This window comes from Lissotriton helveticus, chromosome 2_1 (assembly GCF_964261635.1).
Source record: "Lissotriton helveticus chromosome 2_1, aLisHel1.1, whole genome shotgun sequence".
Classification (NCBI taxonomy): Eukaryota; Metazoa; Chordata; class Amphibia; order Caudata; family Salamandridae; genus Lissotriton; species Lissotriton helveticus.
Window position 1 is genome coordinate 19,864,359 of NC_136059.1, and position 26,256 is coordinate 19,890,614.

The 26,256-nt window shown below is 47.3% G+C and overlaps 1 protein-coding gene across 2 annotated transcripts in view; it reads right to left on the minus strand.

The window, feature by feature from the left end:
* Nucleotides 1-4,945: 4,945 nt before the first annotated feature.
* LOC144819183 (avidin-like) overlaps nt 4,946-26,256 on the minus strand; it is a 110,098-nt gene continuing 88,787 nt past the window's right edge. For both annotated transcript variants that reach the window (XM_078677156.1, XM_078677155.1), the window contains exon 4: nt 4,946-5,197. In XM_078677156.1, coding sequence (XP_078533282.1) covers nt 5,158-5,197 — 40 coding nt within the window. In that variant the 3' untranslated portion in view covers nt 4,946-5,157. The remainder of the gene's footprint in view (nt 5,198-26,256) is intronic.

Sequence of the window (26,256 nt, forward strand, 5' to 3'; positions counted from 1 at the left end):
GTTTCAAAACACTGACACACGAGTGTAAATGCCACAAACCTGGTGATCCGCATCATCGCAGGAACATACGGGAATCCATATGTCACGCTACCTATAGCATATAAAGCAAATTTAGACACCAATGCTGAAATACATTTTACATCTACTGAAAAAATTGTCACAGCAGTACAGACTGCTGTAGTGAGAGAGAGAGCCCTGGCTCAGGGTAAACGCATAATTGTCATGACCCCAGTGCCGATCTTAGAGGCTGTCATCAAAGCAAGAATTCCAAATGCTAAAGCTACATTCAAGATGGATAAGGTAGGCTAATTCTCTCACTGCAACAGATGTAGACTACAAATGTGATTCTACACTTCAAACGGAAGCATTTCTGCAATATGAACAAGAATATCCTCTGCCTACTTAAATATTGCCTCTAAACAACCATGATTCATCATTTATACTGATGGGTCAGCCCAGCCTCCTTAGCAACAAAGCATCAATGCTCTGCGATGTGCTCAATTTTAAAAGGGTGAATGCACGATGGAGAATTCCATCCTGAAAAGACCTACACACAGTCACTAGGCGACTGCACATTGAACATGGCAGAACTGTTCTGCTGGCACTGGAGAATACGGATAATGGATTCCCCACACTCACAGTGTGTGATACGTATGACTGTGTGCAGCCCCAAAATGAACATCTGCATTATTGCAGCCAGAATGGATTCAGAGATTCAGAGGGTTGCACAATAAAGCACTAGTTGATTTGAAAAAGAGTGGCAAAGCTGAATGAAGGCTTGCGACAAACTCATGTCATTCACATTGAGTCATCAATATGTTGGCATTCACGTTGTAGGTAATTCCATGGCTGATGAAGCCACAAAGCTAAAAAAAATGTAGAGTTTTATATTAGGCGAACTAGACCCAAGACATCAGGTATCAGAGCGCTTTACATAGCACCAGTTTTGTTACAGAAAGACACTTTCATGTTTGTTAGGCACAGGGAGATTAAGTGAATTGCCCAGAATCACAGGATGATTCTCATTGCAGAGACTCGAGCCCGGTTCCTCAGCTTCGAGGTCGACCGCTCTAGCTGTAAGGCTTCATGCTCTCACAGTTCATACTGCTGTGGTAGCTACAATCACTTGTTCTAGCACCAGGGCAGACAGAGACATTATGGTAGCCGTCAGTACTGCTCTCAATGATGCTCACCTGCCAAAAGGTTTTCGATTTGAGTAATACTACAAGTTAGATTACCAAAATATACCATACGGATGTATGACATTACAACGCATGCATTTACATCGCATGCCTTTGCAACGCATTTATTACAACGCAGTCCATTACAACGCATAGTGCTTTGGGGGCTGGATAGTGAATAGTTTAATTTACTATTCCAACTCCAGTCCCCGTGGACACTAGGGAAGGTTATTGGATAGTAAATTAACCTATTCCCTATGCTAGAGCGCCCCCCAGAGCAATGCGTTGTAATAGTTTTCGTTGTAATGGTTGCGTTGTAAAGGCTCTGCGATGTAAAAGTTGCTTTGTAAGTGTTGTTCACCATACCATACACTCATATTACAGGAGTGAGGGTAGAGTAATACCAAACATGGATTGCAGACTGGGATGGATTCTAGCTGCACACGAGGATCTGTGTTCTGTACATGTGGGGTGGGGGCTACAATTTCACTATTACAGCAGCACTATTGGTGGCCTGATCTCCATAAACAGACCAAGGACTTTGTCCTTAAATGCAACATCTGCCAGCAGATGATGTGCTCTACCATGGCGCGCCCATCACAGACATCTCTACTGATTTCAAACAAGCCATTGGCTTGCGTCTATTTGGATCACTCTGGCCCCTACAATCAGCTGGTGTTTACAAGTACATCTTGGTGGCAGTGGATTCCTGTGCTCGATTCCTGTGTGTATGGTCACAGCAGTTGGCTGACACCAGAACTGTTATAAAGGATCTGCGAGTCTTCATCGTGACATATGCAATTGGCAATTGAATTACAATCAGGGTCCGGAGATTAGCACGCTGGATCACCAAAAAGTCCAAGGGAAGTTTGGGTGGGACCTTTTGTTATTTTTCACCTTATCATCCTGAGGGAAATTTGGTGGTGGAGAAGAAATACTGTGTCTTAAAGCAGGCTTTAATAGCAAGGGTACTAGGCTCAGGTCTCAGTTGGGTCTATCACCTACAAGGGGCCCAGAGAGCTTTCATTAACATAACAATAAAATCTCTGGGTGGTCGGACTCCCTATGAACTCCTATTTGGGGTAAAGGTGTGGGTCCCAGACCTCGCCACTTTAAGCACAGTGTGGGCAGAAACAACATTTGACATCAATGAATATTTGGCTGTTTTACAGAGAAATTAATGATTTCCAGGCCAAACAAAGCAATGTCCAAGTGAAACACAGCACAACTGGGGAAGTGAAGCTAGTACCGGCAAGACCTGGCTGGGTCCTCAATGTTGTGCCGCCCTACAGAGAGCCTGTACCTGTCTTGGATGTTGAAGGTACCAGAACTATACTACTTCTGCCCCTTGCCGCCCACCGAGTCAAAAGGTTTAGCTCCATTGATCTGATCAAACCACACTATATGGCCAATTATCAATAGTAAGCCTTGTGGGCTCCTGGATAGCTACCTGCCTCCTCTCACTATAGTTCAGGAAGTTCAGATGGAAAATTTGATATAGTGAGAAGCTTCCTCTCTCCAACGAGAGACAACAACCAACAACAGCAAAGATTATCTTCTACCTATTGGAACACAAACAACTGTACAGTCAACTAGTACAGAAACACAAATTCCAATTTGAAAACCAGACAAAATTAAAGTCTATGTCAAGGTACCACAAATAGAACCATCTCCCAGTTCTACAAAACCTGCGGAAATGCCAAAAAGGAGATTGGACCGCCTCTAGCTATCTTATCGACCTTAAATAACTTCTCATCAGATTTAATTGAGCCACCACTGCCACCGCCCCTCCCCTTCAGACTGAAAGTGTGTGCTTTCTGTCTTTGGCTGAAAAGGACATATTTTGTTCCTCCTTGGTTAAATCTTTAGATTACATTTGGGTTACTTTGCCTGCTCCTATGGATTGGTTTGGTGACAGTCTTTTTCTTGCTTTGAAATGGACACTATTTTCCAGAATACTCTGCAGTACAACTGGTGAAATTGGTATTTGTCCACATGCATCATCACACTGTGAACAAAGAGACCTTTCCCTGTTGTTTGGGACAGGGTACCGTATGATATATACGGCCCAAATGAACTTTTACCAATTCCCTATTTGCTCAGAATTTCTTTTGTAAGATGCCATTACTCCCAGTGCTGTTTCTGAAGATTGGGACATTAATACAGTGCATGGGCTGCTAGAACATCTAAAGCATTCAAATGTGGTTTCCTCTGATGAATTGCACGAGCATACATCTATTTATGATGACATGTTTTGCTTTCAACATTATAGTCATAATTTCCTGCATAAAGCCAGTGTTCCCAGTGCTGTTTGCAATTACACTCAATGGGAACATTGCCTTACATCACCATGGGGTCGTTCACAAACTTTTGCACTGAAATCTGCTTATTTTTCTGGGTATGACACATCTGACCCAGCCCCATATTTTTATTGCCGTGCACCAACACCTGCAAAGAAAAACATGCTAACTAACACCAGGCTGATGTATTCTTCTTCTTTTCTTTCCCAATTGTCTGTCAAGGTTTTGACTTTTGGAAAGAAACTATAGAAGTAAAATATGTTTAGGGGACAAGAGACGGGCAGGTTCAGGGAACTGAGGCTTTGTGTAGAGCATGTCTAATACCACAACAAATGATTTTCCTTAACAAAACTGTGCAGCAAACATCATCTCTGGGAATAGCCAAGATGAAAGATTTGATCACACCCCAAATTTCCACATTCGCATGTTTTGAAAATTGGCAACAATGTACACACTACAATGAGGATACACTGGATGCCATGCTACGTAATGGCACACGCAGTTCCTCTGACTCAAACTTGAAGGGAAGGTTAGTTTGGCCACTGGACTCTAACAGGTGGTAGGCACGATTCCTGGGTAACACCAAGGGTTTCATGCTTAATAGACCTGATGTGTGTTATATGCAGTCTGAACACTTTGGAGTTGCGACAACTTACAGTGCTGGGAAGTTGTGCCTTGATTGGCTACATACCTCACCACTGTCTCTGGTGAAACAACACTTATCCCTTTAGTCTGATGACCTGGATCTCAGGTACTTTCTATTGGGTCCCCCAAAGCCACATCAAAAGGGCTTCCTGCATGTAATATTCAACAACATATGGAAGGATTCTCAGCAGGATGCTGCTGAGAGACTGCAAAAAATGGAGTTAATTTACACTAGGCATTGCCATGGTGAACAATGGTACTACAACCTTATCCTCTATTAGAACATTGGAATGTTGGGAGCTCCATTGCAGACCATGGAGTGCTCCCTGCTTCTACGGGCCGGTAAAGGCCTGCAGAGCAACATTCCAATATTCTACAAAGGCTTATCGAAGTTCGAGGGGATTTATATCCCCTCGAGCTTCGAGAACCCTTTGTTTAATTTGTTAGAACATTCTGCCCTCTAGTGGCAGAATGTTCTAATAGCCTTATATCCCTTCGTAGCAGGGCTATACCGGCTATTAAAGTCCCTCTGTCTCTTTAAAGTCCCTCGCCTTCGGCTCGGGCCTTTAACGATTCAGCGGGCCTTTAATAGCCGGTATAGCCCGCTACGGCGGGCTATAAGGCTATAGAATATACTCTTTGGGATACACAGTGTCATCTGCAAAAGACATGTCCGCTTTGCAACAAGGGCAGTCACATGTGAGGTCTATTATGCTTTTGAGCTGGACACTTCTAACACTATGTGCCTACAGCTATTTTCAGCTCTTTCCTGCTTCCCATCGCACCACATAAACTGAAAGAACTCAGGAACCATGCATCTTCTGGAATAAAAGTATTTAATAATGAATTAATATCTGAATAAAGTGGGCGTGACAGCGCACATGTGCGGACAGTAAATACAGGCTCGAGGCGGAGACGACAGGCAGGCGAGGCACAGGGTTGTGGTTTCTAGCCTGGATTGTGAGGTGACTGCTCGCCTCTGCAGCGCCTTCTTCTGCTGGTAGCCCGTCTTCTAGGCGCCCTCCAGATCTTCATGCAACATAGATTCTGGTGAAGTTTACTGCGGTGGCCCTGGGAGAGAGAGAAAGCAAAAAAAGACATGACGAATGCAACTCTCAGTCCAACTATCAATGGGACGTGAACAAGTGCAGAGCACTTACAATGATGCATGTCAGCCTCACAGGTGCATCCTGAAAAGACAAGCATTGTCAAAGCCAACATGTCTTGCTTTTATGTGGTAACTCGTGCAAACACAGGCACGCAATAATGACGTGTGCACGCACCATCAGGTTAAAGCCCGACCTCTTGGTTTTGCCATTGTTTGTGTGTATATTTCTTCCACATGCTTTACTCAACAAAGCAAGGTTTTCAGCTGCTCTACTTAAACATACACAGCATGAGAAGACAACAGCAGTCTCACCGAAGTGTTCTATTATTTACTCTCTATAGGGCTGTAAACAGTGAAACGTCATCAAGAAAAGACAAGGTTATGTTTGCCAGTAAAAGCATGCAAACAATTGAGATTTTTCAAAGCAATACTAACACATGTCATTTATGCAGAAATGCAATACTTCTCTTTAAATGCTCGTATTAATAACATAAAAATCTGAAAAAAATCTGCAGAATAGAAAAATGCACAGCTGCAGAGAGCGCAAGAGGTAGGAAGACAGATAGAGGGCTGTGAGACAGAGGGGGTGAGCTAGAAGGAATGAGATTGAGAAAGAGACAGACATGAGGGGGAGAGTGGGAGGGAGAAAGAGACAGAAGGAGAGAGAGGGTGCTGTAAGAAACCTCGCTTCATCGAACATAAGCCCGCGTGTCCACTGTCCTCCATCTTGACCCACGTGACAATCGTTATTGTTGTTTACCTGTTCTAAATAAGGAGTTTCAAACTACAAAAAGTAACAAACTGAGAGCTTTCCCAGAGACTTTACCCACAGTGTTCCTAATGAAGGACACGTGGCAGAAGCGTGGCTCAGGGGTTAGAGGCGGCAGACCCGGAAGCTGAGATCGGCCGTGGACCAGGGTTCGATTCCCCGCTTCGGTGGGTCTCGGGCTCAAAAATTCCACGGATTCGACAATTCTCGCACTGGTGCCTACTCAACTCACGGGGTCACACTCTGCGACTCTGGGCAATAGCTTGCTTAATCTCCACAACGGCCCCTCGCGGTGGGATGCCTGGCTTTCACCTTGTGGATACCCTGCCGGGGGTATCTCACAGGGGAATACCAGGACGGGTTCCCTAAGCAAGCGCTTAGATACTGTGTGAAATCAGTGATTTGCGCTATATAAATACATTTACATTTACATTTACCCCAACTGTCCCAGGCAAATATTGAACAATGTCATGTCATGGCATGTGATGCCATTATGGATAATCACGCAGGGGGTATCCACGCGCGAAGGGAGGAAGCAGACAGCATGCCTGTTTTGTCTGGAAGCGCCTTGTCTTGAGCTTCCTTTGGATGTCCATGATGGGGCGGGGGGGCTTCTGAGGTGATTCAGGGAGTCATTCCCGGTCTTGGCTGTGAAGAATGAAGAGAAGCGTCCTCTGCTTTAACCCGTTTACTGCGCCCACGATTTTGCAGAAGTACAGCACTTACGCAAAACAGACGGGGCCGCGTCGGCCATTGGCCAACGGCAGCATGGAAGGGGTTAAGTCTTCTTGATGTGAGGGAGGTGTGCTCTCGCCTGGGAGATCAAAGGTGTCTGGTGGTTGGTAGAAGTTTAGGTGGTGGATGAGGTAAGCTGGACTGGTGCTGTGGAGAGCTTTGTAGGCGTGGGTGAGTAGTAGGGGTGGTGGCAAACTCCTCTCTGCCTGCAGACTTAATAGAGTTTTGGACAGCTTGGAGCACAGAGTTCAGCAAAAAAAACTCTGACAACCGGACAGAGTTTCCAGACACGCTCAGCTCACCCTAGTGTGTTTGTGTGTTTCACTTGCACTCTCTTAGTAGAGACCTGCAAACAGACAATAGACTCAGCTAGGTGTTTTTGGGAAGTTTACCATGCAACATCTCATACAGAGCAGGGGCAGCTCCTTCCAGTGGGCAGAGGGCGTCACCTCATTGCTTTCCTGCAGTGCGAGAAGCAGAAACATAAAATATATTATGAATACCATTTTATGTTTCTGCTTCTCGCACTGCAGGAAAGCAGAATGGTTTGGTTGGGGGTGGGCAGGTAGGTGGTCCTGCTCCAGGCAGGGCAGGAGTGGCTTGCCCACTGTTGTTGGCGCTGACCAAACCAGTCATGTACTCTCTCCATTTTCTCCATGTTAGCTGCATGCACCCTGCATAGAGAAAACAGCCTCCGCATAGACGCCTGTGCGGTCAGAGTTGCCAGCCAATCACAACGCTGCCATTGCAGCATTGCGATTGGCTTAGGGGAGGGGACTGATGCTGCCTGCTTGACTGCTTCCTGTGTGGAGGAGAAGACGCAGGATGAGACCGAAGCAGGCCACTAAGGTTATTTACACTAAAAAACGATATATATTTGTATTACGACATGCGGTCAGCCTCCTCACATTCACAACTGAGAACAATGAAGCCGGCGCGGGCCAGAGTCATTGCGTGTTGTTCTGTTTCCACAGAGCTTTGCTGCTGACTTTGGTGGTTCATAAATGGTATTATTGTAATGTAGAACACGGCAGTAAACCTCTCTGGAAACAACAAATCTAGAAAGAGCCGCAATGCAGCTGAAAGCCAAGGTACAGGCTGGGGCAGGGGACTGTGGCTGGCACTGTAGGCACAGCCAGCTGGCACTGACAGCCCTGCGCTTCTCCAAGTCCCCACCCAGGTTCATCCATGTTCACCCAGTAGCCGCTTTGCCCCACCTACAGTGATAGGCCTGCAGGCTGAAGAGTCCGGCCCAGTGGCGGATTTCGAGGTTAGTCACAAATTCTGAATTCCACAAGGAGCCCGAGACATGAGCTGAAAAGCCACCCACCGCAAATGCAGCCTTGTGGGTGCACCTTTTACACCCCCCTCAAATGCAGCCTTGTGGGTGCACCTTTTACAGACACCATCAAATGCAGCCTTGTGGGTGCACCTTTTACACCCCCCCTTGTGGGTGCATTTTGGACTTGACCCTTTTGGCATGTCCACCCCTGAAATTTTTGCCTTTAATAAGGACATGATGTTAGTTCTGGTCTCTGTGCACTTTAGCACTCTTGCCCAGTGTAAAGTGCGTGCACTCTCTGAGTGTATGTGGTGAGATTGACCTGCCCTCCCATTGGAATGCATGGGGAATATGTGTGTCCATGGTAGTTCCTGATGTGTGGGGAGTGCAGGGGCGAGTTTGGTATGTGCAAACTCGTGAGATTAAATGCTTCGCGATGGTGTGCGTAGATTTAATGTGTCTAATGGAGAAGTGACACTTTTATAACTTGGCATGGCTGTGCAGTGAATGTAAATTGACTGTCTAGCTTGTGATTGGCTGGAGCTGGCTGGTGTGCTTGGCTGGAGGAGTCAGGATGGGTCTGCCCGGTGGTGAATGGGGAGATCTGCATGTAGATGGCAGAGAGGAGTTGCACCTCGGACCTGAATAGGGCTGGGCCTTCCCTCCACAATGCTGGCTCCACCCCCTGTGGTGCGTCTGATGTCCCTGGCCTGTACTGTGAATAGGGAGAGGGGCTGAGCACAAAAAAGTGCTCCAGAACCAGTTGCATCTGGTTCGCCACTTGCCTGCACCTTTCGAAACAAAGGAAATATGTGTATAAAAAGGGGGTGTGACCCCATGGCAAATGTTCTTGTTTTTTGCAACTTAAAACTACCAGGGGCGTGCTGCTGCTGAGGCCCAGGGGAAGGCTTGCCTCCCTGGGCCCTGTCCTGCCCCTGGATGCCTTGGGACCCTTCTGCTTTGCCCAGGATCCCTTCTTTACCTTTGAGGACCTTTTGTTGTAGCACCCTGGGAGTGCTTTATTTTCCCTACCGCCAATCACTGTAATTGCCAGGAGGAGTGTTTTGTATTTGCTTATGGGCAGAGCGCTGTCATATCCCTGGAGGGAAGCGCTCCTGCCTTTTGTTCGCAGTGCCGGGCTGCCATCACTTTTGGAGGATTCCCTGCCCTTCTGCCCATTGCGGGTGCCACTCCGGTTATGTAATTATGTACCTGCACGGGTGCCCACCACGCGACTTTGCTTCTGTTTTATTTTAAAAAAGAGCGGGTGCCCACCCCGCAATGTGACTCTGATTCCGAGGGAGCCTACCTCTCATTTCCTTCCATGAAGGAATTGCCGCGGTCCGCCGCCCGCCTGACTGTGGGCGGGGTCGCCGGACAGAAGAGGAAGTGCGAACGGGGGAGGAAGTCCCAGAGCCTCGTAGGCTCCATTTGAAAAGTCCCGGTCCCGAGACGGGGGACCGGGTGAAGACTGGCGCATCATAATGGCGGGGCTATCGTGGGAAGAGAGAGCCTTGCAAAGCCCCATCGCCTGTGTCCTGCGGAAGGGGGGCGCGAGGCACATTGCTGGAGCCTGCCCCCCCGCCGCATTATGTGAAGAGGAAGGCAGGGCTCTCGTACGGAGAGAGAGTCCCACACGCACCGCCGCCCGGAGGAGCCCCCGCCAGACGAAAAGCAGCCCGTGAGTGAGAAGGGTTGGGGGGCTCTGTAGGGGTTAATGTTGGTGCCTGAGAAAGGCATAGTGGCAGGGGCATTCAGGGTGGCCCAGGATGGCATTGCACCACCCCAACGTTTCATTATTGATTTTCTGAGCCCCGTGGCTCCCACATTTGGAGGTACGTTTTTTGATAGAGCCAGATGGCTCCAAAGCTCTTAAGTTGTTCTAGGAGCCTGTGTGCTCCACCAAGGAGGCAAGTTCCTCGTTATTCGGGGGCATGATTATTTGCAGAGCGATAGTGCGCTCCATAAGGGCATTATTTGTTTCAGAGCCAGATGGCTCCAACAATGGCCCAAATTGCTTCCAGAGCCCTGAGTGGCTCCACCAATGGGCATGTCCTGTTTTGAAGAGCCAGATGGTTCCAGGGGCCACAATCAGTTGTTCCTATGGGCTAGTGAGAGCCCACTTGCCTTTGCTGATTTACAGCTGCCCAGCAAGTAGTGGGCAGCTGCACCGTTTAGGCTTTTCTTTCAGGGGATATGTCCTTTTTAAACTTAGGAGTGAGACTCACTCCTTCACTCTATCTTGGCCTTCCACAGCTGCGCAGTACTTAGTGCCAGCGGCAGCGTTTAGGCCTCCAGTTTATTGTTCTCAGCTGGCCAGCAAGTAGTGGGCAGCTGCAACGTTTAGGTTTTGGTGCAGTGGCGCAACCATGACTTTCGTTGCCTAGGCAGCAGCCCTGACTTTATGGACATAGGGCATTTGAGCCCCCCTATCTGAGATGCCCAGTTGGCCAGGGGGATGTTTACATTTATAGTGCGCAGGCCCTAATGTGATTTATGTGATAAAGTGATTTGTGTGCTAGTGCTTTTGGGTGCTAGGAAATGTCTTGTGTATAGTATGTTTTGCGCACCCTTCTTGATACCTCTACATATGGTTTACGCATAGGAGGCTGTTTAACCTGTTTAGGTTTGTGTTAGGGACATTATACTTCCCTGTGTGCTTTACCCCCCTAGTGTAAGTTTTACTTAGGTAGTAAGGGTCTAAGGTATTTAGATTTATGGGATACTATGTATGATGATGTGTACGTTTTATGGCCTTTTACCAAGTTATCTATTTTACTATGTCTTTTCCAAGTGCGAATTCTGACAGTCGTCCAGGAGGCCCTGTCAGATGTAAATAATCCCTTGTAAATATTGCCCAGTGCCTGTTGGCACAGTGTACATAATGTGTTTACTATTCTAATGTGTTTTGAGAATACAAAGGCTATTTGTGATATAACCTTGTGTGGAGTTCCTTTTTTGGGGGGCCTGGGATGTTGTTGCTGGTGGGTGCGTGCGCAAATGCTTTACACATTGCCTCCAGGATAAGCCTTACTGCTTGTGTCACGTTACCAAGGGGGTGAACAGGGGTTATTCTTGGCGTGTAACTCCCTTGCCCTGACTAGAGTGGTGGTTTCTGCCTGGCTTTGGCGCAAGCCTCAGCCAGCCAGAAATCCCATTTCAAACAGTGCACCTTTTACACCCCCCCTAAAATGCAGCCTTGTGGGTGCACCTTTTACACCCCCCCTTCAATGCAGCCTTGTGGGTGCACCTTTTACACACCCCTCAAATGCAGCCTTGCGGGTTCACCTTTTACATCCCTCTCAAATGCAGCCTTGCGGGTGCACCTTTTACACCCCCCTCAAATGCAGCCTTCTGGGTGCACCTTTTACACCCCCCCTCAAATGCAGCCAGTGAACCTTGCACCCCCTTGTGTGCACCATTTACCCATGCCAGGCGCTAGCAGAATTAGCTCCTCATTACAAGACTACCGCTGTGCAGCGCATCACAGGGCTCTCGGTAAGATTCTGCGCCTTGGGCGAGGTGCATGTGGCAGGCACTATTCAGGGGCAGGGGTGAGCTTCATGCAGCTCAACAGATGGATGTGTACGGATGAGACATTATAGGGTGAGTGCCATGCCAGGTGCTAGCGATTCAGAAAAGGGGGTGGTGATGAACAGAGTGTCTGAATTAAGCAGACCACTCTTACCCAGTCCAAAGATCAGGGCTTGATCCATCACCGTTATTTAGCTCACTGCCCCATCCCAGCTCAGAACCTGGCTATATGCAAATTAGTCTGTCCCTGGCCCAGTGCATCATGGGAACAGGGCAGACCAAACTACCAAGCCAATTCTTCACCAGAAAGGAGACAAGCTACCAGGGACCGGTTTCTTGCATTTCAGCCGTCGTCGGCCCGGCTTGCTTGAATCCTGATGGAGCAGTGAGCAAGGGACTCATGTCTGAGTATACCCTGCCACACCTATAGTGGCCAAAAATGATTCAGAAAAGGGGGTGGTGATGAACAGAGTGTCTGAATTAAGCAGACCACTCTTACCCAGTCCAAAGATCAGGGCTTGATCCATCACCGTTATTTAGCTCACTGCCCCATCCCAGCTCAGAACCTGGCTATATGCAAATTAGTCTGTCCCTGGCCCAGTGCATCATGGGAACAGGGCAGACCAAACTACCAAGCCAATTCTTCACCAGAAAGGAGACAAGCTACCGGGGACCGGTTTCTGGCATTTCAGCCTCGTCGGCCCGGCTTGCTTGAATCCTGATGGAGCAGTGAGCAAGGGACTCATGTCTGAGTATACCCTGCCACACCTATAGTGGCCAAAAACGATTCAGAAAAGGGGGTGGTGATGAACAGAGTGTCTGAATTAAGCAGACCACTCTTACCCAGTCCAAAGATCAGGGCTTGATCCATCACCGTTATTTAGCTCACTGCCCTATCCCAGCTCAGAACCTGGCTATATGCAAATTAGTCTGTCCCTGGCCCAGTGCATCATGGGAACAGGGCAGACCAAACTACCAAGCCAATTCTTCACCAGAAAGGAGACAAGCTACCGGGGACCGGTTTCTGGCATTTCAGCCTCGTCGGCCCGGCTTGCTTGAATCCTGATGGAGCAGTGAGCAAGGGACTCATGTCTGAGTATACCCTGCCACACCTATAGTGGCCAAAAACGATTCAGAAAAGGGGGTGGTGATGAACAGAGTGTCTGAATTAAGCAGACCACTCTTACCCAGTCCAAAGATCAGGGCTTGATCCATCACCGTTATTTAGCTCACTGCCCCATCCCAGCTCAGAACCTGGCTATATGCAAATTAGTCTGTCCCTGGCCCAGTGCATCATGGGAACAGGGCAGACCAAACTACCAAGCCAATTCTTCACCAGAAAGGAGACAAGCTACCGGGGACCGGTTTCTGGAATTTCAGCCTCGTCGGCCCGGCTTGCTTGAATCCTGATGGAGCAGTGAGCAAGGGACTCATGTCTGAGTATACCCTGCCACACCTATAGTGGCCAAAAACGATTCAGAAAAGGGGGTGGTGATGAACAGAGTGTCTGAATTAAGCAGACCACTCTTACCCAGTCCAAAGATCAGGGCTTGATCCATCACCGTTATTTAGCTCACTGCCCCATCCCAGCTCAGAACCTGGCTATATGCAAATTAGTCTGTCCCTGGCCCAGTGCATCATGGGAACAGGGCAGACCAAACTACCAAGCCAATTCTTCACCAGAAAGGAGACAAGCTACCGGGGACCGGTTTCTGGCATTTCAGCCTCATCGGCCCGGCTTGCTTGAATCCTGATGGAGCAGTGAGCAAGGGACTCATGTCTGAGTATACCCTGCCACACCTATAGTGGCCAAAAACGATTCAGAAAAGGGGGTGGTGATGAACAGAGTGTCTGAATTAAGCAGACCACTCTTACCCAGTCCAAAGATCAGGGCTTGATCCATCACCGTTATTTAGCTCACTGCCCCATCCCAGCTCAGAACCTGGCTATATGCAAATTAGTCTGTCCCTGGCCCAGTGCATCATGGGAACAGGGCAGACCAAACTACCAAGCCAATTCTTCACCAGAAAGGAGACAAGCTACCGGGGACCGGTTTCTGGAATTTCAGCCTCGTCGGCCCGGCTTGCTTGAATCCTGATGGAGCAGTGAGCAAGGGACTCATGTCTGAGTATACCCTGCCACACCTATAGTGGCCAAAAACGATTCAGAAAAGGGGGTGGTGATGAACAGAGTGTCTGAATTAAGCAGACCACTCTTACCCAGTCCAAAGATCAGGGCTTGATCCATCACCGTTATTTAGCTCACTGCCCCATCCCAGCTCAGAACCTGGCTATATGCAAATTAGTCTGTCCCTGGCCCAGTGCATCATGGGAACAGGGCAGACCAAACTACCAAGCCAATTCTTCACCAGAAAGGAGACAAGCTACCGGGGACCGGTTTCTGGCATTTCAGCCTCATCGGCCCGGCTTGCTTGAATCCTGATGGAGCAGTGAGCAAGGGACTCATGTCTGAGTATACCCTGCCACACCTATAGTGGCCAAAAACGATTCAGAAAAGGGGGTGGTGATGAACAAAGTGCTAGCAGCATCAGCTCCTCATTACTAGACTACCGTCGTGCAGCGCAGGGCTCTCAGCCAGATTCTGAGCCTTTGAGGCGCTGTGGAAAGTTCAAGGGCCAAAAAGCCTGGCTGCATGTGACCTGCATCTCTCCTGTCAGCGCACAGTGACATGGCACTGTGAGGCATATTAGCAAGGAATTGCGATATTTATCGCAAAACACGTTTAGCGTGTTTATTGTTATCGCTGCCTATCGCTGGATATGTTAGCGGCGAAAACATGATATTAGCAACGTTTATCTCCATTGTGCTCATATATCCAGCGATAGCGGCGAAATACCTGAATATGGCTGGAAATCCAGCAATATTCACGCAATAACGCCAATGGGGACTTAACCTGACAATCCACCTCAAATTGGATAAACAGGTAAGTCATGTTTTTGGCAGGTGTTAGATTCTAGCGATAATCGCACACATTTTTTATCGCTTCGCCTGCGTTGCTAATAGGAGATAGCTGTGTTAGCGACTGCTTTCAGTCGCTAACATGTTGGGTACGCCCACTTTGCATCTCATTAGCGATAAATGTCGCTGACATGAACCGGTCGCTATCGCCTTAAAGCTGTCGCTAACTGCTGTTAGCGACAGCTTGCTGATAGGGCGATAAAAATATTGCCGCTTTAGTGGCAAAAAGTGCCGCTAAAGTGGCGATATTGCCCTTGCTAATATGCCCCCGTGTTTTCCATGCAGGGCAAAGCAGTCAACGGGAAAGGAGAGTTTGCCTGTCTGATGGGGAGCTGAGAGACTTGGCCATTCCACACGCAGTGTTTGTTTGGATACTTGTTCAGCAGGTTCAAGGGTCAGCATTACTTGAGCTCTGGTGTTTTGATTTGTTGGCCACCTGGGAAGATGTATCTAGTTGTATCCCTTAAATTCACACAGCAGAGCAAGGTGGCTTTTTCCGGGTAATATTTAAAACAAGCCGCTTTGTTCCTGGCTCTCACACATTCACCGCTTGGGGCACGCTTTCCAAGATATTGTATCTTTTTTTGTAGATTGATGCCAAATCAATATTTGATTTTGGATTAAGAAACACTTAAAAGCCATTGCTTTGCCACAAGTTTTAATTTTGATCAAGAATTCAGAATGTATGTCCAGTGTAACACTGCCACCTGGTGGAGTACCAAAGTAACTGTTACATTTCTTTTGCAACTTCATTTGTGTAAATAAAACATTACAAACATGCAATGCTCCGCCTGCTCACGGAACTCTGCGGAATTTGCCAGAGCTTTCCAGAAACTCCCTGGAGCTCCTCCCAGATCCAGTGAGAAACTTGAAATTACATCTTTCCTGGACTGGGAGCCAGAGGAAATTGTTGAGGTGTGGAGAGATGTGGTTATTTTATGGTATGTTCAGGATGAGTCTGGCGGCGGCGTTCTGGGTGGTTTGGAGTTGGCGTAAGACACGTGCTGGGATTCCGATGTAGAGGGCTGTGCTGTAATCTAGTCTACGTGCGACAAGAGCCTGGGTGACCGTGCGCCTGGCGTTTAGTGGGATCCAACTGAAATCTTGTGCGGCATTCACAGAAAGTGGAAACATGATGAGGATGGATCAGCTTTTATGCTCAGATAACCGTGAGATCAGTTGTGAAGGTAGAGGTGGACACTTTTACGAGGTTTTAATTTTTTTTTTATTTAGAAATTTTAGGTGGTGACACTTTTCGACCCTTTTTAAAATGTAAGTCATTTACTCTCTGTTTTTACCCTCATTTGCAGTGAAAGCACAGATGATTGGCTGACTCCAGTATCCCAGGCACCAGTTTTAATTCACACCAGTTTGGCAAAAGAGTGGGGTACCCCCTGCAACAGCAGACAGACAGGGATCATAGGGGCCGATTCACAGAATTAACTTAAGACAAAATCCTAAACTTACTACTTTTGGTATTCACAGAATGAACTTACTACTTTTGGTATTCACAGAAGTTAGGATTTTGTCTTAAGTTTATCTTAAGACAGACTTAAGACAGACTTAAGACAAAATCCTAACTTAAGTCTGTCTTAAGTCTGTCTTAAGTTTGTCTTAGGACAAACTTAAGACAAAATCCTAACTTCTGTGAATACCAAAAGTAGTAAGTTCATTCTGTGAATACCAAAAGTAGTAAGTTTAAGATTTTGTCTTAAGTTAGTTCTGTGAATCAGGCCCATAGAGTGCGGTAGAGAGGTAAAGTTACCCCTTTCTACCATAGAGTGGACTCGGAGGCAGCAACACTGGTCAGCAGCCTAGTCGTTGGCCCAACACCATTACATGTAGTCCGGGCAGCGGGCGCACGGCTGGCGCGTCAAAGTCAAGCCTGTCTGCACCCAAACGGGCCCAGGGGCCAGGAACTCTGGCCAAACCACACAGCTGACGTACTCTGGTAAACGACTATACAGTTTCAGCCCCCACATAGCAGGATGTAGAAAGGCCTGGCAACTTCAGCAAACGCAAGCCCAGTTCTGCAGACATTTTAACTTCGAGTTCAGAGCACCGGTCACACCCATGAAATCCAAGCACAGCGTGTACAGGAAAGCGCAAGCATGGAAGCTAGGCCTAATCAATAGCCGCTCACTACCATTGTATGGGATTTAAATTTACTCTTTGAGGACAAGGACCTCCGTAGTGTCAAAAGGCTGCAGCTGGATCTTGAGGGCCTTCAACTCTCACAGCTGGCTCCATCTGCCACACACATCAAGGGCCATATACTTGACGCAGTTATATCAAATTACCCTGATATCGCAGACGCCCTGCCAATACCAGTGCCCTGGTCAGATCACCACCTTATTCTATTCAAATAAGATAACAGACAAAGACAGAAGGGAAAGGGCAGGGAACATCGCTAGAAAAACAGCGATGTTCCGTGCAAAACGCCGATAACCTCGCTATCTCTGGAATTCTTATCGCCCTGGAGTAACTCGTTGTTAATAAAGCGCTACCAGAGCTATAAATTCCAGAGATAGCCTGCGATAATATAATTATCGCTAAGCATGCCCAGCAATAATTATCGCTGGCCGTTGTTATTATGCCCCAAAGTAAGTGAGTGACGCAGAGGAGGGTAGAGAGATGGAGAACGAGGCAACATGGGAGCAGTAGATTGGGAAAGAGAAATGCAGAAAGAAACAGTGAGATGGGAAAATAAAAAGGAGAAAGAGAAAAAGAGGGAGTGCTGCAAATCCAAATATATATATATGAGCTATATCAATTTATAGGGGTGAAGTTATGTAAGGTTGTTGTTATTGAGTTACTCAATATGAATAAGAAAAGCCAATATGTCTGGCATTTTTGTTGCCAATCCACATCTATTGGTTTTACCATTGCTTGTTGCTGCTGCTCTTCATCATCAGCAAAAAGTAATGTTTTGCCAATGCTGCAGAACATTAGAAGTGCATTGATGTGAATGTGTGCATGCTTCCTCGCTCGTGCACGTCGATGCATCGTGACGCTATGCTGGGCAAGTGTGATGACGAATACACACCACGCATGCGCCCACACACAGCATGATGCTGGGGCCTCTTCATTTTTTATTTTTTTATATTTTATTTAATGTATCGGGATGGCAGCAGTCTTGGAACGGTAAATAAGAAAACAATAAATTGTGTACTGAAGGAATGGTCTATCAGCAAATTACAGGTACCAGGTCACCCAAAAAATATCGAACATATATTATTTTTGTATAGAAGACCACACCTGGATCGGTGGGGAGAAATTACGGGGGAGGTGGTGGAACAGCCAATCAAGGGGAGCAATGAAGGGGGAGGTGGGGACCAGCCAATCAAGGGGATCAATGAAGGGGGGGTGGGGAAAAGCCAATCAAGGGGATCAATGAAGGGGGGGTGGGGACCAGCCAATCAAGGGGATCAATGAAGGAGGAGGTGGGGGAACAGCCAATCAATGAAAGGGGAGATGGGGGACCAGCCAATCAAAGGGATCAATGAAGGGGGAGGTGGGGGTGCAGCCAATGCAAGTGGAGCAATGAAGATGGAGGTTGTGGAGCTGCCAATGCAAGGGGAGCAATAAAGGGGGAGGTTGGGGAGCAGCCAATGCAAAGGGAGCAATGAAGGGGGAGGTTGGGGAGCAGCCAATGCAAAGGGAGCAATGAAGGGGGAGGTTGGGGAGCAGCCAATGCAAAGGGAGCAATGAAGGGGGAGGTTGGGGAGCAGCCAATGCAAAGGGAGCAATGACGGGGAGGTTGGGGAGGAGCCAATGCAAAGGGAGCAATGAAGGGGGAGGTTGGGGAGCAGCCAATGCAAAGGGAGCAATAAAGGGGGAGGTGGGGGAACAGCCAATCAAGGGGAGCAATGAAGGGGGAGGTTGGGGAACAGCCAATGCAAGGGGAGCAATGAAGGGGGAGGTTGGGGAGCAGCCAATGCAAAGGGAGCAATAAAGGGGGAGGTGGGGGAACAGCCAATCAAGGGGAGCAATGAAGGGGGAGGTTGGGGAGCAGCCAATGCAAAGGGAGCAATGAATTTGGAGGCGTGGGAACAGCCAATCAAGGGGAGCGATGAAGGGGGAGGTAGGAGAACAGCCAATACAAAGGGAGCAATGAAGGGGAAGGTGTGGGAATAGCCAATCATGGGAAGCAATGAAGGGGGAGGTCGGAGAGCAGCCAATACAAAGGGAGTAATGAAGGGGGAGGTTGGGGAGCAGCCAATGCAAAGGGAGCAATGAAGGGGGAGGTTGGGGAACAGCCAATGAAGGGGAGCAATGAAGGGGGAGGTTGGGGAACAGCCAATGAAGGGGAGCAATGAAGGGGGAGGTTGAGGAGCAGCCAATGCAAAGGGAGCAATGAAGGGGGCGGTTGGGGAGCAGCCAATGCAAAGGGAGCAATGAAGGGGGAGATTGGGGAGCAGCCAATGCAAAGGGAGCAATAAAGGGGGAGGTTGGGGAGCAGCCAATGCAAAGGGAGCAATGAAGGGGGAGGTGGGGGAATAGCCAATCAAGGGGAGCAATGAAGGGGGAGGTTGGGGAGCAGCCAATGCAAAGGGAGCAATGAAGGGGGAGGTGGGGGAATAGCCAATCAAGGGGAGCAATGAAGGGGGCGGTTGGGGAGCAGCCAATGCAAAGGGAGCAATGATGGGGGAGGTTGTGGATCAGCCAATGCAAAGGGATCAATGAAGGGGGAGGTCGGAGAGCCGCCAATGCAAAGGGAACAATGACGGGGAAGGTGTGGGAACAGCCAATCATGAGAAGCAATGAAGGGGGAGGTTGGGGAGCAGCCAATGCAAGGGGAGCAATGAAGGGGAAGGTGTGGGAACAGCCAATCATGAGAAGCAATGAAGGGGGAGGTCGGAGAGCAGCCAATACAAAGGGAGCAATGACGGGGAGGTTGGGGAGCAGCCAATGCGAAGGGAGCAATGAAGGGGGAGGTTGGGGAACAGCCAATGAAGGGGAGCAATGAAGGGGGAGGTTGGGGAACAGCCAATGAAGGGGAGCAATGAAGGGGGAGGTTGGGGAACAGCCAATCATGAGAAGCAATGAAGGGGTGAGGTGAGGGAGCAGCCAATGCAAGGGGAGCAATGAAGGTGGAGGTTGGGGAGCAGCCAATGCAAAGGGAGCAGTGAAGGGGGAGGTTGGGGAGCAGCCAATACAAAGAGAGCAATGAAGGGGGCGGTTGGGGAGCAGCCAATGCAAAGGGAGCAATGAAGAGGGAGGTGGAAGAACATCCAATCAAGGGGAGCAATGAAGGGGGAGGTTGGGGAGCAGCCAATTTAAGGAGAACAAACAGGAGTGGGGTTAGTAGAGCAACATAATAGCTTGAGATGGGAAGGGAATATTAAAAAAAAAGCCAGGCAGGGAGGAGTAAAGGAAGCAATGGACGAGGTGTGGGGGAGAGAGGGAGCAACACAGAGCCCTTGGCAGTTTTGAAGCAACACGAGAGAGAGCAAGAAAAATCACGCACCCCCGTGGAGTAATATCGGCAAAAAGTAGTTCCATGAGAGAGCACTGGAAAGATAGAAGCCATCCAATCAAAAAGATGATAAAGAATTTGTGCTAAAGCTGAGGGATAAACACATAAAGAGAATAAAAGACATCACATAAAAAATAAGCAAATTATGCTGTCAAGAAAGGAAACCAATAACGCCAGCGCTGGGCACTGTTACGGTGAAGCCCACTATTAGGTTTGGGATTGCCCACTAGAGGTGCCTGACAACAGGGAGCTAAAAGCTGTCTGCTAATAAGCCCTAAATAAAACTGGGGAATCTCAGCAAACCACAAACCCTAAAATCAGGTCCCGGTTCTGTGTTCTGAATGTGGCCTTCACGATGTGCAGTAAAGACTGCACGCGCCAGGGCAGGCCGGACACAGCACGTGACCACAGATGGAAGCGCCAGTTCTGCCACGGGCACCTCTGGAGAGGTAAGAGGCAGTTCTAGTGGCCACTCTGACTACAAACAACAGACGTAGCTTTCAAAATGCCTCCTAATGGAATGAACAAGGCCAGCCAGCATTGCAAAGCAAACTCCAAGCAACAAGCACTTCTGGCTCCAGCTCCACCTGTGTCACTGCATGAGAAGCACCAGATCAGCTATTTCAACGTACACACATACGCCAAAAGGCACAACACCTGAATGACACCAAAATATATACCGACTCACAAGATACAGGTAAATATACCAATTACATAACATAAGTGCTTCATTTGTTACAGGGTGAGTGCCCGGGCAGTTCACGGGAGCCTGCACCACGCATCCCCCCTGCCAGCACCGCCAATAGCAGAACCATTGCAACTACTAACCACCGCACGACGGCACGTGTGAAGGGTCACTCTTTTCTAGGCCGTCTACAGCTATGATATTGTGAGTGGCCAGCAAGTCTCTTCTTTAATGTATATTGACTTATTAAACCCTGCTGTTGTGCTCATCTCAATATCAGGCAGACAGCTCCACCATGTGGTAAACTGTCACTAGAGCCGGGGCTGACAGTTAAGTGCCGGTGCCAAGGACCGGAAGCCACTGGCTCAAATTAAGCACTGCATAACATGCGGTCATCACTAAAAGCTGTAGCCATTATACCAAATGCAAATTAGAGATGTAAGTCTGCCAGCCACTTATGGAGAAAGAGGAATTATCAACTCTCCTAACAAGACAGCAGAAGGACAGTGCACTAAATCAACAGAAGTGCTGGGGGTTCCAGGTCACTGGGACTATTCGACTACAAGCACCTGAAGATTGTAAAACCAAAAAACACAAACAACCAATTGATTATCCAACTATAAGCAGCAAGTAATAGGAGATACCAAGCATTGCCAAAGCAAATAGTTGTGCCCTTTGCAAATTAGTGCAATGGTTAAATAATTTTTTGGGTTTTTTGCAAGCATATAATATGAAAAGAAAAGAAATAGATTGCAGCTTAAATACGGTAGTCATATGTTTGCAAACAAAACATGTAAGTTTCAAAATAAATTAACCATCACATGTATTTTTAATGGAGCCGTTTACATGCTTCCCAGCAGGCAGGTGTATCCAGAACACATGTAGGAATTATTTTAGCTTTAATGCAGATCACAGGAAAATATGATTCTTACAGGTACAAATGAGGGACTATTGGATTTGAATAATTCTAACTTGAACACATAGTTCATACACATAACGGTTACTATAAAAAAATATTTTAAAATGATGTAAAATCGAAACAAAACAAACCTTGGCAAAGTCAAGCATTTGCCCCACCATCCAAGGTACTAAAGTGCACTTCCTTTTAGGCAGCGTTTTGATTTGTAATGTACCCTAATATAGTCCTGGGTAGTCACCTAACCTTTCTCCTACATTTATCGTGCAATTGTACTACATAACGGGTTTGTGCTGAACTTTTACCTAGTTAGGTGCAGCATAAATGTTGTGTGGTTATCTCCGAAAACTAGCCTCATTTATTATGCATGAGGATTTTCAGAAAAGCAGCAGGACCACCGTCTACTGCATAATAATTATATATAAGAGTTATCCCTTTCATCATCTTCGGCCAACATGACACAGCAAGATAGAACCCCTGAGGGTACCTTTTGGGTATATAAACACCATATCTTTACTGGGGCAGGCGGAGGAGGAAACTTCCATGCTGACACACTGACCCGAGCTGCTGAGGTTCCTGCTCGCAGACATCCCAGCATGCAGTGGTCTGTCATCCCTCATTGTGTGTCCATCTCAAGACCAAGACAGGGTCCTTCATTCTCTCACACAAAGTAATGTGGTTGGTTATATCCTAGGGGGATTCTTGGCTATACGCATACATACATGCTAGCTACATTTACATACTTCTAGTTAGGGTTAGCATCCTAGGAGTATGCATCATCACTGTCATATGCCTTCATATGTTCATTGTTTTAGCACTATGGTAGGAATCTACCATCCATTTACTCTGTTGGTGCTTATAATATATATCTGTTTCTGTCTTATGGTTGTTGCAGCACACATATTTTATACTAGAACGACGCTGGTTCAATAAATGCTTATTGAAAACGTCCCACCGTTCATTCTGTTGATCTCTTTGAGACAAAGTGAGCACGAGTGACTGAGCGGAGAGTCCTGAACTGTTTCCACGATCCCTGAGGGGACAGGGTTGTCCTGTTCGATAGTTGCCAGAAACTATTTGCTCCCTGGTAAGTGGAGTTCATAGTAGCTCTGTGAGCCAGCTGGTATACAGGTGGACATATCTGGTGGGGGAGTCTGTAATGAGTCTGGACACCACTTCCACAGTATATGTTGTCTTAATGCGCAGGTCCTATACAGGTTGAAAGAAACTACATGACAGCAGAGGTGCACAAGCGATCAGGCCAAATCCTTTTACTGACAAAGGTCAGTGGCTGGAGTGGACTGACCCATTTCTCCATACTGTACACTGTGGCGGGCAAAAACAAAACATGACTGCAAGCTGAATGGAACTATGGATAAAGCGGATTGACCTAAAAATACTCCATCCATGCATTAACATAAGCATTTTATTGATCATTTTTTATCACATGAGACTTGCGTGTAATTACCTGAAAACATCACAAAAATCTCTACCCGCGACACAATACAAAAAGGTTAAGAACGATTTTCAAAACAGGTAAATGCCATGAACTCCAATAACAACCACACCACATCACAGGTAAATGTTGTGAAGTCCAGTACCAGCAATAATATACAACAGGTGAATGACATGCACTCCACTACCAACCACACCGCAGGTGAATGACATGCACTCCACTACCAACCACACCGCAGGTGAATGTCATGAACTTCTTTACCTCCCACACCACATCACAGGTAAATGTCATGAACTCAAGTACCAACAATACTACAACACAGGTGAATGACATGCACTCCACTACCAACCACACCACAGGTGATTGACAAGAATTTCAATATCAACCACACCACACCACATAAGAATGACATGAACTCCACTACCAACCACACCACTGCACAGGTGGATGACATGAACTCCACTACACACCATACCACAGCATGGGTGACTGCTATGAACTCCAATACTGACTACACTCACACTACATGTGAATGCCAAGAACACACTACCAACCACACCACACCACAGGTGAATTATATGAACTCTGCTACAAACCACACCACGCCACAAGTAAATGTCATGAACTCTATAACCATCTACACCACAGGTGAATGACTTGAACTCCAGAACCAATCACACCACAGGTGAATGCCATGAACACCACTACCAACCACACCACAGGTGAATGCCATGAACACCACTACCAACCACACCACAGGTGAATGACATGAAGTCAACTACCAACCACACCATACAATATCACAGGTAAATGCCTTAAACTCCATTACCAACCACCCCGCAGGTGAATGGCATGAACTGCACTATCAACCACACCACCGATGAATTACATGAACACTACCAACCACACCCAAGATGAATTACAGAAACTTCACTACTAAAAACACCACACTACAGTTAAATGACAGGAGCATCTTTCCCAATAAAAGAAAAGGAGCAACTATAACAACCACCTGCATTACAAGAACCGGACTCATTCTCCTCCTTCACTAATTGTAGGATTCACTCTGTCAATCATGTCAGATGAAAATTGTGAGCAGTATCGCAAACTATCAACCACATTTTAAGTACACCACAATAAGCCCCCGTAATCTACGCCCAGGGAAAGCCCTTCCCACTACATCAGAACGAAGACTAGACAAAATGCAAAGGATATAGTTTGTTCCTCATGATCACCAAATGAAGGTCTGTAGATACATTGAGTGCAAAACATGTCCAAAACGTTTAGCTGACCGATCAAATGCACACGCACAAATATAACAGCTTTGCCTACACAGCACATGCATAACACACCAAAAGACCATTAATAACTTCACATAAATCCCTGCATTGAAGTAAAGAGTGTGCAATATGCAACCTCGGATTGTGCAATTCAACAATACCACACACAATTTGAAATGGCACCTCTTGTAAGAAGACCACAATCATGTGACCGAGAAGAACGCAATAGAACAAAGAGGCAAGGATGGGTTGGTCATCTATAGTAAACACGCACAATGAAGGAAGGTGGGCAAAACCCAGTGGCTGGATTGAGCATATACATGGATGTTATCCAACCACAACATAGAGCCAGAAACAGTGTTGGCCAATGCGCACATGAATGTTATCCAACCACAGCACACAGCTAGTAGCTTTGCTGGACAATGCACTAGGATACTATCAACCTCTTCATGAAGCCATAAGCAGTGCTGACCAATGTACAATGATGTTATCCAACTGCAGCATAGAGCCAGAAACAGAGTTACACCAATGCCAAGGCACGTCCAATGTCAGTCCAAGTCTATAGAGTAGGCACTAACCATCATCATAAAAAAGGATGTCCTCAAGATGAGTGGACTTCCTTTTTTATGATAACGGTAAATGCCTGCTCTACAGACTTGACTGACATTGGATATGCCTCGGCATTTGTGTAACATATTTGGGGACATCAAAGGGGATTTTGTCTCCTTGGAGAATCAGTTTGGTCTCCTAAAGGCGGAGGGAGACTTAATGCTTGGAGAGCACCAAAATGTACTAAGTAACTGTAAATTATTTTCCGACGGATGAAATGTGTGGATGTGCATTCGCAATTTGGCAGCTCTACCTTGGTTCTTTGTGCAATAATTCTAGAGCCAGAAACAGTGGGCCCGATTCACAGAACTAACTAAAGACAAAATCCTAAACTTACTACCATTTTGGTATTCACAAAAGGCACTTACTCATTTTGGTATTCACAGAAGGCACTAACTCATTTCGGTATTCACTGAAGGCACTTACTCATTTCGGTATTCACAGAAGGTAGGAGTCCTAACTTTAGGACTCCTAAATGCCTTCTGTGAATACCAAAAGTCTTAAAATTAGTATTTCAAGTTCAAGTTCAGAAATTTATATAGCCACTACTCACCCAGAGGGTCTCAAGGCGCTTGGGGGATGGTGGGGAGCTTTACTTATCGAATATCCAAGTTTTTAGCTGCTTCTGAAGGAGAGATGGTTCTGTGTAAGGCGGATGTGGGTGGAGAGGGAATTCCAGGTTTTGGCCGCTAGGTAGGAGAAGGATCTTCCTCCCATGGTGGATCTATGGATGCGTGGGATTGCTGCGAGGGCTTGGTTGGACGATCGTAATTGGCGGGTGGGGGTGTAGAAGGACAGTCGCGTGTTGAGGCATTCGGGTCCTAGGTCGTAGAGGGCTTTGTGCGCGTGGGTGAGGAGACGGAACGTTATTCTCTTGTTGACGGGGAGCCAGTGGAGGTCTTTCAGGTGAGCGGAAATGTGAGCTTGACGGGGGATCTCCAGTATGAGTCTGGCCGAGGCGTTTTGGATACGTTGGAGTTTTTCTGTAATTTGGCTGTGGTTCCGGCGTAAAGGGTGTTTCCGTAATCCAGTCGGCTTGTGACTAGTGCGTGGGTGACAGTCTTTCTTGTTTCGATGGGGATCCAGCGGAAGATTTTTTTGAGCATGCGTAGGATGTTGAAGCATGATGATGAGACGGCGTTGACTTGTCTGGTCATCGAAAGGGAGGAGTCCAGGATGAAGCCCAGGTTGCGTGCGTGATCCGTGGGTATGGGTGCGGTTCCCAGGGCTGGAGGCCACCATGAGTCGTCCCAGGCAGAGGGGGATGAACCTAAGATGAGTACTTCCGTTTTGTCCGAG